This window comes from Protopterus annectens, chromosome 5.part0 (assembly GCF_019279795.1).
Source record: "Protopterus annectens isolate FY-2018-M chromosome 5.part0, PAN1.0, whole genome shotgun sequence".
NCBI lineage: Eukaryota > Metazoa > Chordata > Ceratodontiformes > Protopteridae > Protopterus > Protopterus annectens.
The window spans coordinates 1,461,354,509-1,461,369,650 of NC_056735.1; the positions used below are offsets into that span (position 1 = coordinate 1,461,354,509).

Sequence of the window (15,142 nt, forward strand, 5' to 3'; positions counted from 1 at the left end):
CTGCCCTTTAGGAATTGTCTGACAAAGGTGAACTCATAGGCAGACACGCAGAAATGGCCGACCAATGAACTTTAACAGAGGGATATGCCAAACCAGCATTAAGAAATTCACACAAATAAGAAAGGAGTCCAGGTCGTGCTTGAGAAACCAAATAGAAAATCTCTTCCATTTAGCTTCACAGGATTTTCTAGTAGTGGGTTTTCTGGCCTCCTGCAAAACCTGAAGCATGTCTTCAGAAAACTGGTGCACGAAAGGAATCAAACCCCCAAAGTGTCAGTTGAAGTGTTGACAAGTGAGGGTGAATAAGAGACCCCTTATCTTGTGTAAGATCATCTTTCTGTGAGGTAACTTGTTATGATTGGCGAAAAGGGAATCACCAGCAAGACTTTGGGTATGTCCCACATGATCTTGTGCAAGACCATGGGAATTAGGGGAAGAGGAGGATAGGCTTACATAAACATCCCCTTCTAAGAAAAAGACATGGCATCTACTTTCCAAGCCAGAGCACTCTAGAACACAATTGAGGAAGTTGTCTGTTCTGAAGGGTGGCAAAAAGATATACTTGAAGAGTACCCCACCCATTGTATAATGAAGTTTTTTTTTCTAAGTATGTGTCCTGGACCTGCTCAAAGAGCCTGCCACTAGATTGTGCTCTGTAGGGATGTAAACCTCCTGAAGAATCAGGTGATGGTGGATTGCAATATCCCAAGCCTGAAGAGTCAACATGCGCCCTTGCTTGTTGATATACCACATGACTCTGGTAGTGTCTGTAAAAATTTTTACAGGACCTGGAACCAAAAGGAAATGAAAGGCCTGAAGAGCTAAGATTAGGGTCCTCATCTTTTTGATGTTGATACAGTCTGACATCTGTTGATGGGACAAAAGTCCCAGGTCATTGCAGGAAGCTCCCAAACCTTGATCGGAAGCATCCGGTGTAGGGAGAGAATCCTGAAAAGGCAGACCTGGACTTAGGGAAATCTGATAACACCACCATTAGAGTTTGAGCTTATGACAAGGCAATACAAGGACCAGATACTCCAAAGGGTGGCAGTGCTGAAGCCAAACAGTTTTGAGATACCACTGAAAATTCATGTGGAGTTTGGCAAAAGGAACCAATGAGAAAGATGGATATCATATACCCCAGGGTTTGAAGGAACTCCCTTGCAGGAAGGGCTGAAACAGGAAGAGGAAACTGGAAAAAGGCAGTCAAGGACAGGACCTTGGGAGGGAGAAGGCAAACCAATAGTGGGATGGTCTGAATCTTGCAAACCAGGTCCTGAGAGGGAGTCAACACAGACTTTTTGAGATTTAGAGTGAACCCCAAACTACACAGGAGAAGTACAATATAGTGTAGATTTTGCATTAAGAGCTGTTGAGAGGGAGCTCATATTAGAAGGTCATTCAAATAAATAAGGGAATATTTGAATTCCCTGAAGTCTGTAGAAGACTACCACAGTGGCCAGATATTTGGTAAACACCCTTGGAGCTGTAGAAAGACTAAAAAGCAAAGCAGAGAACTGATAATGAGAGGAAGAAACAGAGAAACATAAAAAATTCCTGAAGAGATAATGAATAGGAATATGGAGATAAGTGTCCTTCAAATCCAGAGATACCAGGAAAAGCTTGGGGAAGCAAAACATAGAAAAGTGTCTGAAGAGGCAACATACTGAAGGAAGTAACCTTGAGAAAGGTGTTGAGAAAAGATAGGTCTAGGGTGGGCCTTCATGACCTCTCCCTTTCTCAAAACCAGAAACATTCTGGAATAAAAGCCTGTTCCCTGCTGAGACAAGGGAACAGGCTGGATGGTTCCCTGTTCCACCAGATCTTGCAGAACCAAAGGAAAATGAGGAAGCTGACAAGCAGGAGGCTAAAGAAAGCCAGAAAATGGAGGCATGGACTTCTAAACCATGAAACATCTTTGTTGGATGATGGAAAGATCCAAAGTGCCTGTGGTTAACTGTTGGCAAAAAGGAAAGTAAAGGGTTAGCCTGAGGGACAGAGGAGGAACCTGGCTGAGGGGAAGGGGAAACTGGATGTCAAACAGATTTGTCTGGAAAGGAAGATTTTTGGCCTCTAGACATCTGAGTGGGTTTGTCCTGGAAAATCCAATTACTAACCCTTCTGCTTCTAGCAGGTAGCCTAGATTGCCTACAGACAAAAAAGATTTTGAAGAATAGTTCCTATGGAACTTAGGTAAGGGGGGAAACAAAAAAAAAATGTTCCAAATCTTGCATAACCTTGCCCTGATCCTGCAGAGTTTGAAACAATTCTGCAGTGCAAAAAAATTCTGGTTGTTTAAGGGAGTATCTAAAACTTTGGCCTTAATGTTCTCAGGCAAAGCCTGAAGGAGCAGCCAAGAATATCTCCTCATGACAGAACCAGATGCAGCTGCTCAAGAAGAGGCATCAGCTGCATCATAGCTACATTTAATGGAATGGTGAGCTACTTGGGAGGCAGAACTCAGAAGAGAAAGAGCAAAACTCTTACTATCTGAATCAGGCATATAACCCACAGACACACACACACAGACACACACACACACACACACACACACACAGACACACACAGACACACACACACACACACACAGACACACACACACACACACACACACACACACACACACACACACACACACACACACACACACACACCTGGGAGAGCAGAGCCAGGCCATATCTATTCAAATGGGTCTGATAATTAAGAGTTCTAAAGTCCAAAGCAGTATAGAGATACACTTTCCCCATACCTGTTTATAGCACGACTGCTCTTGTCAGAGGGTAAAAGCTTGGAAGAGGAATGCAGATTGGATGACTTATCTGTAAACATGGAAACAGCAGGAGGATCAGAAAAAGGGCTTTTATACATGTACTTATGATACTTAGAAATGTCTGGCTTCTTAGGGGCTGGATGATGAGAGTCAGAAGCCACAGAAGCTGCTGTGAAAGTGTCCAAAAGAGCAACTAAGACATGCAATTAATTCTTCAAAACCTTTATCAGAACAGACAGCCCTTGTTGTGGGGAGTTCATCTTCTGTTTCATTTTTACAGGAACATGTGCTTTAATAAAAAAATAGGAGGTTCAGATCCTGCCTAGATTCGATGAGGGTGCCAGGCACCTCTGCCCTAAGATTTGAGGAATCCCTCAAGGCCCTTCAGATATAATCATCTATGGTTTTCCATCTACATCTGTACCAAACGTATGCACAGCCTCAGCAGATGTGCAAGTAGGCAGCTCCATGTTGGCCTTCAATTGGGTTGTTGCAGAAGAAACTGGCATAGGCACCTGCTGGTCCTCGGGTTCTTCAATAAACCTGAGGGAGACGTCCAATGGAGGCTGAACAGCAACAGGTTCAGTATGTGCTTTTTTTTAGCTTTTTCTTAAGATGTGGCTCAACTTTGAGGCGGTGGATTTGCCCATGGTACACTGAGTCAACAGCTTCAGACACTGGGTTCCCAAGTAAATAGAAAGGGAAGACAGGTGGCTGTAGAGTATCTTATGAACAAACCCTTACAAATATTGCAGTGAGTATGATCATGCATAGCTCAAATAAAAAAGGTACTTCTTGTGTTTATATGGGGAATCTATCTTGGACATTCAGATTTTCCCTTCTTGGATGACAAGAAAACTAACTACAATGACGAAAAAAGAAAGGAATGCCAACAGGGCATTTATCTTTAGATACCCAAAGGAACCAGCTCAGTTAATAGCATGTAGACTGACTTCAGCAGTAGCATTCAAACTAGCGAAAAAGTAGTTGTGAGGATTAGGCATCCATATGTTACATATGTTCCTTATGCCTTGGACATAGGACATATGTCTAAAGTAGTACATCTGGGAAGTGTAAAATGCTTTGGTATGCTGACCAGATGTTAGGCTATCCTTGGCATGATATCCCAACCGTTAAGAATACTGCAGCAGTGATAAAGAAGGACATCATCAGTATGCACTACGCAGTGCATAGCATTCAAGTGTGAGTTCAGTTTTATACTGTCTGTCTTGTCTGATGATTTGAGTAAAGGAATTGCTCTGGTAGCTGCCACTGAGTCCTGGGGCTTGGTAATCTCACTGGCCTGAATTCAGTTTGATGTACTGGAAAACAGCAAATTGTACAAGATATAATATAGCCTGCCTCTTCCCATGAACACTCTTCCTAGCACAGAGGCTATTAGTAATCAGAAATGAAGTGTGGCAGGATGGAATAAAAAAGGCTTGGCAATAAATGTGATCCTAGGTACAGACCACATTTCAAAATCAGTCAAGCTGCTGCAAATTGATTAATACATTTTATGTAGTCTGACTGTTACACATACTAACATCAGCAGATTTATGCCCAGGGAACCAAGCAGAAATGAAAACAAGGACATTAAACACTCAAATACCCTTAGCAAGTCTTTTTGCAAAGCAAATATGTTTTTTCCTACATGCTTTGAACCATATTTCCTTGTTGCTAACACCTTTATAATAAGAAACAAATAAAATAAAATCCTACCTGTTCATGCATAATCTCAGAAAGCTCTCGAGCCATTTCTCTGTAGTTGGCCTTCATTTCTTCTTGGTACTCTAACTGGTCATCTTTAATTAATCTGTCATTTATACTTAACCCCTGGCCACAAGCATCCACAAATTGCCTAAAACAGGGAAGAAATATTTGTATTCAAAATTCAGATCAGCATGAATTCTTTCTGCACTACAACTAGCAGCAAAACTGGAGATCCACAGACCAACCAATAGATTACTTTTGTGAATGCCAACTTAAAATGCTAGTTAACAACACACCAATGGTGTACTTCCCTCAGTTATATCTACTAGAAACCCTTTAACTGGTACAGCACATTGTGCTAGTTTCCTTTAAGTACAGCATTAACAAAATCCCTATTTATTAATCTTTTTTAGAGCGGTCACATTTATTTACATATGTACACAACTGAATCCAAAAATATCACTTAAGCTTAAATTTCGAAGTTTACAATAAGACAACTCTCTTTGTAACAAACTGTTTACATAGTGACTATCAATGTTTTTATATCTAATGTATAATGTTATCCCCATGCTGTGTTTAAAAGAAGAGAGAGATCATATATTCATCTACAGGAGCACGGTGTTATTTTAAAGGAAGATATGGCCAACAACCTTGGTCTTCATCAAAACTTTTATTTGTATATTTGCCTATACAAATGCTTGCGGTTATTCGATTCATTTAAATTAAACACTATAGAGACTATTATTCAGATATAATCATCCATGGTTCTCCATCTACATCTGTACCAAACGTATGCACAGCCTCAGCAGATAATACATTTGGAACACCCAGCCAAATATGAAGCTGTATATTAGCCTTGTACGGTATGTATGACCTATTTCCTGTTTTCCTATCCATCCATGCACACAAAAAAAACCTGCTACACTGCAGAGGAAATGTATTAGAGTCACCATAACCCCTTGTATAACTTGGTAAATGTGGTTATGTAAGCAGTTACAAAAAAAAAAAAAAAAAAAAAAAATGGGCCACCACTTACCAGACAGGTTCAAGACGTTTGCACCCAAATTTGATTTATCTGGGTGTAAATTGTTCCGGGATATGGGTGGAAGACACTGTTCATAAAGTGGTCATCCATATCCTTATTTTATTATTAAATGATAATATGGAGGAACCAATTAGAAATGAAAACAGCATTTTACTATATTTATTCTCAATCTTAAGAGAGAAAATCTTTTCCACTGATCATGTTCTATATGCACTTTGTTTATTTATATGGCATAAAACCAACTGAGTGCATACCATCTGCCTAAATACTTCAGTTTTTTACTAATGGAACAAAGCACTCAGGAGGTTTTTAAGAGCCTAGTTAAAACAACTTGGAATTCTTAACATTTACTTTATAACCTAGAAGGTTTTGTATCTTACTGGCTAACCCAAAGATGGCTTTAATGGAGGCCCATGCATTTAATATGGTTAACAAAAGGTAACACACATATACTTGTCTGTTGGTTTCTCTGGGTTGATAGGTTTAATAGAATTGTTGCCTGTAATCACAACTAAAAGAACTTCAATGGTCAAAATAAACAATGAAAGAATAAAGGAGATGATCCTTGTCTGATCTTTTTTTTTCCCCAAGGAAACCATGCAGATTTTCAGTTAATAATGTTTCCAAATTTTGGTATAATGTTTGCATGGGGAACATCTATATTTTTCCAACATTGCATACATTTTCCTACCAACAACCAAATCCCTTATAGTACTCTGCTACCAGAAAAGCTGAATCCCTACTCTGAATTTTCTTAATAAATCTGCTTATTATTAAGGACTGCAAATTCTGATTCCTGTAAGAAATCTAAACTGAAAACAGGACATTATCTGTTGGATAACTATCAACAGATATATAAGTATACCTGGGGACTTTTAACCTCAGCTGTCTGCCAGACCATCTCTCAGAGAAATGGTCTAGTCATTTCTCTTTCACTGAGGCAACAGCCAGTAGAGAGAGGCCACCATTTGTGCAGTCATCAAGGGTTTTTCCCATTCCTTCCTTTTGGCCCTAAACCTTATACTTGATCATGCTGAGTAACATGCTCCGGGTTCAACATGCAATGGGCATCAGCAAGGGCTGCCACTCAATTCTGCAAGTGACATATCCCCACAATATTGCCCTGCTCCTCCCTAGAAACTATGACTCCCCTGTGGCATGTAGACTCCATCAAGGACTCTACCACAGGACCATGCACCCTGACACATGTACCCACAGCCTGTCCACAAACACAGGAGAGCCAAAATACTTTTAATTCCAGGCATTTATAAATCATCTGCAAAAGTGATTTACATCCATAAGGAAATCATTCGGTCTTTGATTAGAAATATTTAATGAACTCAATGAAAACATCCTTGTGTATTTGACCACTTTAAACTAATCAAAATCATTGCTAAATTACTTAAACTCTCAGACACATTTCTTATTCTTCTGTCAAAGTGCATCGTTCTGAACTCTCTGCCTGCATTCCTGTCATCAACCCAGAGTTACATTGCATGAAAGAATGATGACATCATAATTCAAATCGCAGATGTTGTCCAGCTATCAAGGCTTTTTTTCTTTTTGTTTTTTTTTTTACTCATCACAAAATCCTTTGCCTTCATATTACAGAAACTTCAAAAGCACCACATGGCAATAAAATAAGATTTACTTTACTACTACCTTCACTTCATGTCTGCGTCAGAGTCTACAATCTGTCCACATATTAATTTATTTTCTACAAAGTTTCTCATGATGTTCCTCTCACAAGCATAACAGCATCTGCTGCACCACAAAAGCATTTTCTGGTTTAGTCAAAAGGCCACTACATCTGAAACATTTAGGTGTTAAGAAAAATTATCAGGTCACAGGTTCTAGTAACAAAAATTAAGCTACACACTACAAAGATTGCCAGCCTCACGTCTCAACCAGAAACAGTAGTTTGGGGAAAAAAAACGTTCAAGTTCAAACAGAGGCATCTACATTTGAGAATTCTTCAAGCCTAACGTTCTAAACTGATTTAAAGGATCAGAATGGCCAAACTAAAAACTACATGTTTAACCTTATCTTTACGTTTTATGTAGTACTAATATTGCTGCAACAACTCAACTTGCTACTGTGTTTTAAAATGCTCTGCTATAAAATGGCCTGAAAAGAGCAGCCATACTGAAGAAACAGTTTCTTGATCATGCTTTCACTTTCCACAATACATTCTTCTTCCTCAGATGATGTCATTTTTCGAACATTCCTCTTCCTTGGATCATATTTACTTAGAATGGCAGCACTCCGAATTATTGCTTATTTTCAAAATCTGTAGCCAAATGTTAGTATTTTTATTGTAATTATCCATTTTTTCCATCTTTTAAACATAGCATAATAAGCCTTTTCTTTTTAGCTGCAAAGAATGTTTTTGTAAAAGCAAAGAGCTAGTCTCTCTTCATTTGAACAAAGCAAAAAAAAAAAAAAAACAACAAAATGACTCACCTCTCTAACCTTTTCCTCACCTTTCTCCACCTCGTGTCCCACCTTCTTCAGTCCTCTTTACATCCATCTTCTGATGTAAAAGGTTATGTCAGCTCATTTATATAGCTGTTTAGTTGTTTTGCTTTGCATATTACCACTGTTGTGATTACAGGTATTTTTTTGATCCTCTGGAACACCCACTCTTATGATGTTTGTCATGTGGACGTAGCAACTCAAACTCTAACATTCTGTTTGCAGTGAAAAACAGAAGACCAGAGTTTGTATGATGATTTCTGACCTACTGATATTGCATTCAGATTTCCTGATAATCTGGAAAAATAGGTAGGGGACAACCCTTCTAAAAACAGCAGCAAAGACCCTTTCTTCATTCAGTCCATCTGTCAGCCAACAGTATGAGATTTCTTGGTATTCCAGTCTCAATTTCACATGTGGTTGGGAGGATGTGGTTGGGAGGATGGCCTAATGGTTAAGGTGTTTGCCTTACAAACACAAGGTACAGGGGTTGAATCTCGCAAGGGATAATTGGCTAGGCTTAAAATGGCTTGCAAGGGCAGTTAGTCTAGTACTAACCTATGAACTATGAACTATGTACGAATGACACACGGCACAGTAATAAAATGGTGAATCTCCACAGACCAAAAGAATTACAGCTAAAATGGAAGGGAACTCAGGAAGGGTTACAAACACTATGCAATGTGGCTTTTCCTTAAGTAAAAAAGAAAAAAAAATCTTAATTGTTATGCTCAATGTGGTGTAAAATCCTACTGTAAAGGTTTATGCATAACAGAATAATAGCTGTCTTATTAGCATTGCTGCCTCACAGCTCATGACTTTCAAGGTTGGGTCTTGGCTGAAGTGCTTTCTGTTGTTGTGTCTTTTGGCTTTTCCCGGTTAGGGGTTGCCACAGCGGGACTCCGGTCCGCTAATGATTGGCAGTAGATTTTTACGTGCCGAGTTGCTGGCCCTGATGCACAACTTTCAACGAAGGTACGCCCATTCATGCATGTCTCCATACAGAAGACGCTCTAGCTGAGAATCGAATGGGACATCTTACTGTGAGGCGACAATGCTACTGCAGCACCACCACCGCAGTATATAAATGTCCTGCAAGCATCCACATAAGTTTTCACTAGCTTTCATTCAACATCCGAAAGACAGGCTTTTAGGTCAATGGCTATCCTCCATATGTCCTACAATGGAATGGCATCCCATCCGGAATAAAATCTCAAACTTATGCAAACTGCTTCCCAGAACAAGCTTCTAGTCCCCTGTGAGTAAGTATCAGAGAATGAATGAATGAATAATTTGAAAAGTACCAAAGATGTAAGTTATTCATCCTTAACGATCTGCAAATTTTTAAGAGATCAAACTGAGCTAATGTGGGGTCAAAAGACCCTATTTTAATCAAATCGGATAAGGAATATTCAACTGCTATGTGAGATTCCTTTAGTCTGGCTTACACATTACAACTAAATCATCTTAATGACATGAATAATGAATGCAAGAACAATGCTTCCACTGGCTAAACAGCATCCAATATCACATTTTCTGCAGCTCATGTTATTTTTTTTCATTGCACTCTACTATGAAACATACGTTCTACGTTTTCTCATTACAACATTTTTTTCCCTGTTATGTTTTGTAGTGTAACATGATACTTTGTGACTTAAAATATCTGATCAAGATCTTTTAAAGAAATGAGCAGAAATGGTTACCCAAATCAGAAAACATTGTTATAGCTTTAGGACTGCAAACAAAAAAAAAAAAAAATGTGTACATAAAGTAAGCACTTTTGTTACAGATTACTGACTTCTTCAGACTGATCTATCTGTTTATAATTTAGAACTACAACACAAAAGTGCTATTACATCCAATAGAGTAATTAAAAAATCTGAAGAATGGAGGAAAGTTTGTAAGGATGGGATGTCTAGCCAATTAGAAGATGTAAAGATGAATAATGCAGCTAGTCCATAAAGATCTAGAAGCAGCAAACAGAGGTTTGGAGATGCAGCTGAACAACCAATGGTGTACCAGTCAATTAAACATCAGTATGGGGAAAACAAACCCCTCAGACTGGGATATGAGAACCTTACATACGTGTCAGTTGTAAAAGCTAGCATGACTCGCTGAATGGGAAGAGGTGCCAAAGAATGTGGAGATGTAAACAGGTCAACAGTGACATCCAGGCAACAATTAATGCCAAGGGGTCTGTGATCTGTTTAAAAATGTGCACCTGCCAAGTAAGTGTGTATATGTGCATGCGCGTGTGTGAGAGAGAGTGTGCGAGTCACCTTAGTAACTGGTATAGGGTCGAGATAGTGAGAGCAGCACCTCAGGGACATACTAGATGGCTGATGGTTTCAGGTGTGTATTAAAACAATGGACTTTGTTTATTTTATTTATTTACACTCTACTGCCTGGTTTTGTCTCACTAGGCTAATGGCATCTTTTCAGGGGAGACCTGAGGAGGTTTTCATACCGACTAGGGGAAATTTCTCTAGAGCACTGGGGAACTTCCCTAGCTCTTTTCTTTTACATCATCTTAAGCTACTACCAACACAAGCAGATTAGGCCTCACTTTAACATCTAATCCAAAGGATGGCTTTATTCCCAAATTTGGAGCCCATTTTTCACACGCCCTCACCTGTCTACTGCAGGGCTGTGCATTCTCCAGATATTCGCCACATGGGGTCTGAGGTGACTTGAAAGACTGATGTATCCTGAGGTACATTTCCCTCTGCAAGCCTTGAAAGAAAAAAAAAAAACATGGCATGTGGTAGTAGTAATCAATAACAAGACAAAAGTATGTGAGGGTTGGGGGGGGGGGGGTTGCAGACCAGGGCTGACTGAATGCAAATTTTCATTATTCCCAGTAGGGTATTTTCAAGGAGGAACATCTGACCATAAAGTGACCCAAAGCCATTGCTATCAGTGAATGAGCCAATCAACACAATTATAAATCTGTTCAGTCAAGGTTTGCTAGGTTTTGGTTTTGTCCAGTGAGGAAATGTACAACAGCAGTGGGTCCAGGGTTAGAGCCAGCCACACTCATTCTACTAAGAGTTGCAGCTAGAGTGCCAAAACATGAGGCAGGCTCACCTAATCTGAGAAGAATAGATCAGATGTTGCCAAATGCAGCTTGAACACTCCACTGTGTGTGTGTGTGTGTGTGTGTGTGTGTGTGTGTGTGTGTGTGTGTGTGTGTGTGTGTGTTGAGGGCTGTTCATAGCAGCAAATAGGTGTCACCTCACCTCATCCTGAGCCATTACAGGCGGACAGCCACATGCCACAGATATAAAGAAGGAAGAATTGCTTCCTACTGGTGAAAGACTATGCATTTATTGGTGCCCATGTGCAATCGATAACTTCACTTACAGGTGTATCTGTCAGATTAAGACATTAACCATTATGCCAGCACTCCCCACATGTACACAAGTGTTGACTTCTTTGCCATTCTGCAAGGAGTGCACTGACTTGTAGACTGTTGTGATAATGTCTAGCTCAGTCTCATACTCTGCTATTCTTCTTTCATAGCTCATCATCTCAATTCCTCTGCCTTAGACTTTGAGAGCTCTAAACCAATTGAGCTAGGTTACTCTTGTATAAACAATTCTCATTTAGTGACAGTCATGTAGTACTGTTTTACTTTGCTTATGCACTTCAGTGTATTTACCACTAGCACACCCTTTTATCTTTTTACAAATTTGTTTTCTTTGTTTAGGCTGCTCTGCTTACAATAATGTACAAATAATGTTCTCATAACAGTGCTATTTGAAATGATGTTGGTAATCCTCAAGTTTTCTATGAAACAAAACACATATCCATGTACTGTACACACTAAACCTTGAGACTATACCCCCCCCCAAAAAAAAAGGTCTAATGATTGAATAAAATGTGTTCGCATTAAACAAACATTTTGTGGTAACTTAAAAAGTTAGCATTTACTCCTGGAATGTTCTTGTTCTTCACCATTACACTTACTTTAGGTAACTCTTATACTTTACATTTCATATGACTTACCGGAAAACTTCCTTTAACTGCTTAACTTTGTTGTCTGGATACTTCTTCACATTTGCATCATCCAAAAAAACTCTTGCGTATGTTAATGGGCCAGCATTTACCTGCAATTAAACAGAGCAGAAATATAGAACAGTTCTTTTGAAGAAGACATAATGTTGTCAGATTACATGACTCTGATACATTGTGATGGAAACAAATAAGTAAAGCTATCTTTTATCTCTCTAAAATGCAAGATCTGACTTTGCATTTAGTCATGCAAACACATGAAAATGCTGGACGTAGACTACGTACTGTCCCATTCAATCTGTCTGTACTGTAGGTAGCCCTGTGTACCTTACACTCTGCCACAGATTACACACACAGCTGTGATGTTCAGCATACATAACACTGCGTTCTCAAACCAGATTTGGTATTCAGTTTACTTGATACTGAACTTACAACATGCTGTCTTATAGCAGAGGTAGGACCTTTATATAGAAAGGTACAGGTGAAGAACAGCAGCACCTAGCCAGTGATTCTCTACACAGAAAAGCAGACAGTTAAATGCTTCATCTTTTGCTGTTCATTAAAGACATACTAATCACAGATCGCATTTTAAAACATCAATGTAGCACTTTGTAACACCCTTTATTTATTCAGCTTCCCCACTTTGGAAAGACACAATGCCAACATGAGATCTGTCCTGTAAGCGATTCCGAGAATAATCCAATGCTGGGAGAGTCACTGACATGGTAAAATTAGAAACTGTGGAAGTGTTCAATTTATGTTTCAATTCCAGATCTGTGGTCATAACTCTGTCCACACATTTCTGCCACTCTTCATGAAATGGTGTAAATAGGAAAATGGATAAGCAGCCATAGCAGAAATAATTATACAATGAAAACAGGCTTTTGGTCTGTGAACACTCTTATTGCCAGATGGCAATATCCTAAAGACTTTTTCTTTAACAGGACCAAATATTTCATCCCCTTATTTAATGTCAATGACAAAAGCGGTATGCAACAAAGGCCAGTCCTTTAGTGTTTACCCCCTTAAGTTTATTTTATACCTGCCAGAGTATTCAGGATGATGGTTAGTGCTTACAGTTTGAGGGTTCAAAGTTCATTTCTAACCTGCAACTACTGTCTGCATTGAGCATGTATGTTTCTGCCATGACGATTTCCTTCAGGCTCTCTGGCATTTCTTCCACCTCCCAAAGATGCACTGACCAGGTACTCTAAACTGTGCATGAGTATATGATCAGTTTGTCAGACAGCAAATAAATAACTAACACAAACCTGAGAACAGGGCATGAAAATTCAAATAGCTCAACCTCTTAGGACAGGCTATTCACTTAAGTAATTTAAAAAAGGTCATCTTCCAAGTATGAATCTATTTATGGGATGGAAGAAATATCCATTCTCTAACTTTGTGACTTTGAGCAAGTCGCTTAACCAGACACTAGTCCCTAGGTGGGTCTGAAAAAAAATCAATGGAGATCAGTGCTCTTCCCCAGAAAATGTATAGACATTATATGTGTGTGTGTGTATATATATATATATATATATATATACATACACACAAATATATATATACATACATATATATATATATATATATATATATATATATATACATACACACATTTTATATACATATATATATATATATATATATATATATATATAGAGAGAGAGAGAGACTTTATATATATATATATATATATATATATATACACACACACACACACACGTGTGTAAACAAACAACTCGAGTGCCATGATCTGGACATATCTCCTCGCCTCCACTGAAAACACATGGAACCTAGTCGACATTCGACATTCAACAAATGTTAAATAAATAAATTAAAAAAATTAAAATCAGCAGCAGTGCTACTGGGTAGAATAAGGTAGACTTCAGAAAATTAGCCTCTGCAAGAAAAAGTCTAACAAGCCTTGTCCTCAGTCTGAATGTTGCTTCCAGAATACCATTTCTGACAAATGTGTGATGCCTATAAACAGCAGCCACAAAAACAACACACATCATGCAATGTTGCACATACAGCTGAATGAACCAAGTATCCAGTACCACCATCCTGCATGAAGAGTACAGCTTTTCTGCAGCAAAGAGTCATTCACTAAGCCACACTCAGTTAAGCGGACATGACTTTGTTGTCAGTTCACTTACTGTTCCTCAAATGAAGTATGTTATTTCAATAGTTTAAAACTGTCTGCAGTGAGGAATAAATACTTCACTACTTTGTGTAAATTCCGCCTGCTAAACATTCCTGCTTTTGGATTTTCCAGAAAATAAATTGTCAAGTGATCACAATGAATAGGGGTAATTTGCAATACCACTTTACGAAAGAATTTTAGACTGGTACAAGAGAATATTTTTATGGAAAAAATGAAAAAAGTCTATCACCACTGTAAAGCCTGCATCAAAAAACTTAGTAAGTAATGATCACCAATAACAGCTTCTCCTATGAAAAATACTGCAGCTGTCGTAAGTCAAGGAGATCAGAGAGGAAAGGGATAGGTTTTTCCTGGTACAAATTTTTCAGTGTGTCTTAAGGTGTAGAATCCCCTACGGAAAATCAATAGCAACACCTAATTGACCCCTTCTACTAAAGAAACTTCATACTGAAATTTTTTGAAAGGTAAACTTTAAATGTGCAATATGATGCCATCAAAATCTGAGAGAGGGGGAACAAGTACTCCAAGAAGGGCCTTGTTCACCAAGCAAAAGAAACTTACTGAGCACTCAAAGTGAATCCTTTCCACTTTGCAAGAATAGGTAGACTGCTTTTATGTTGTTAGTAGTATCCAAAAATCAGCATATGACATTCTAAATCATACTATACTTTTTTTTTCCCCACAACCACATGCATGAAGTCTATGACGTGATACTGAGATGGACCAATGGTGGTTAAGTCTCACCTGAAAAGAAGCATCTAAAGGAGAAGCACAAACTTTGGAGTTAGAATGTGGGTATCAAACATGGTTTGACAAACCAAAGACTGGAAGATCATGCACCATCTTGCTGTATTTTGATAAGACCCCTTGAAAGACCACAATAGGAATAAATAAGCTTGCAGTACAACATTAGGGACAAGACTTCTAAAAATAAATCAAGAGCACAGCTCAAGGAAGC

At 38.8% G+C, this 15,142-nt stretch overlaps 1 protein-coding gene across 10 annotated transcripts in view; it reads right to left on the reverse strand.

Moving 5' to 3' along the window:
* DOCK9 (dedicator of cytokinesis 9) overlaps nucleotides 1–15,142 on the reverse strand; it is a 2,508,686-nt gene that overhangs the window by 39,046 nt on the left and 2,454,498 nt on the right. For all 10 annotated transcript variants that reach the window (XM_044071294.1, XM_044071300.1, XM_044071298.1 and 7 more), the window contains 2 exons: nucleotides 12,012–12,112; nucleotides 4,493–4,631 (listed from right to left, as the gene is read on the reverse strand). In XM_044071294.1, the coding sequence (XP_043927229.1) occupies nucleotides 4,493–4,631; nucleotides 12,012–12,112 (240 nt within the window). The remainder of the gene's footprint in view (nucleotides 1–4,492; nucleotides 4,632–12,011; nucleotides 12,113–15,142) is intronic.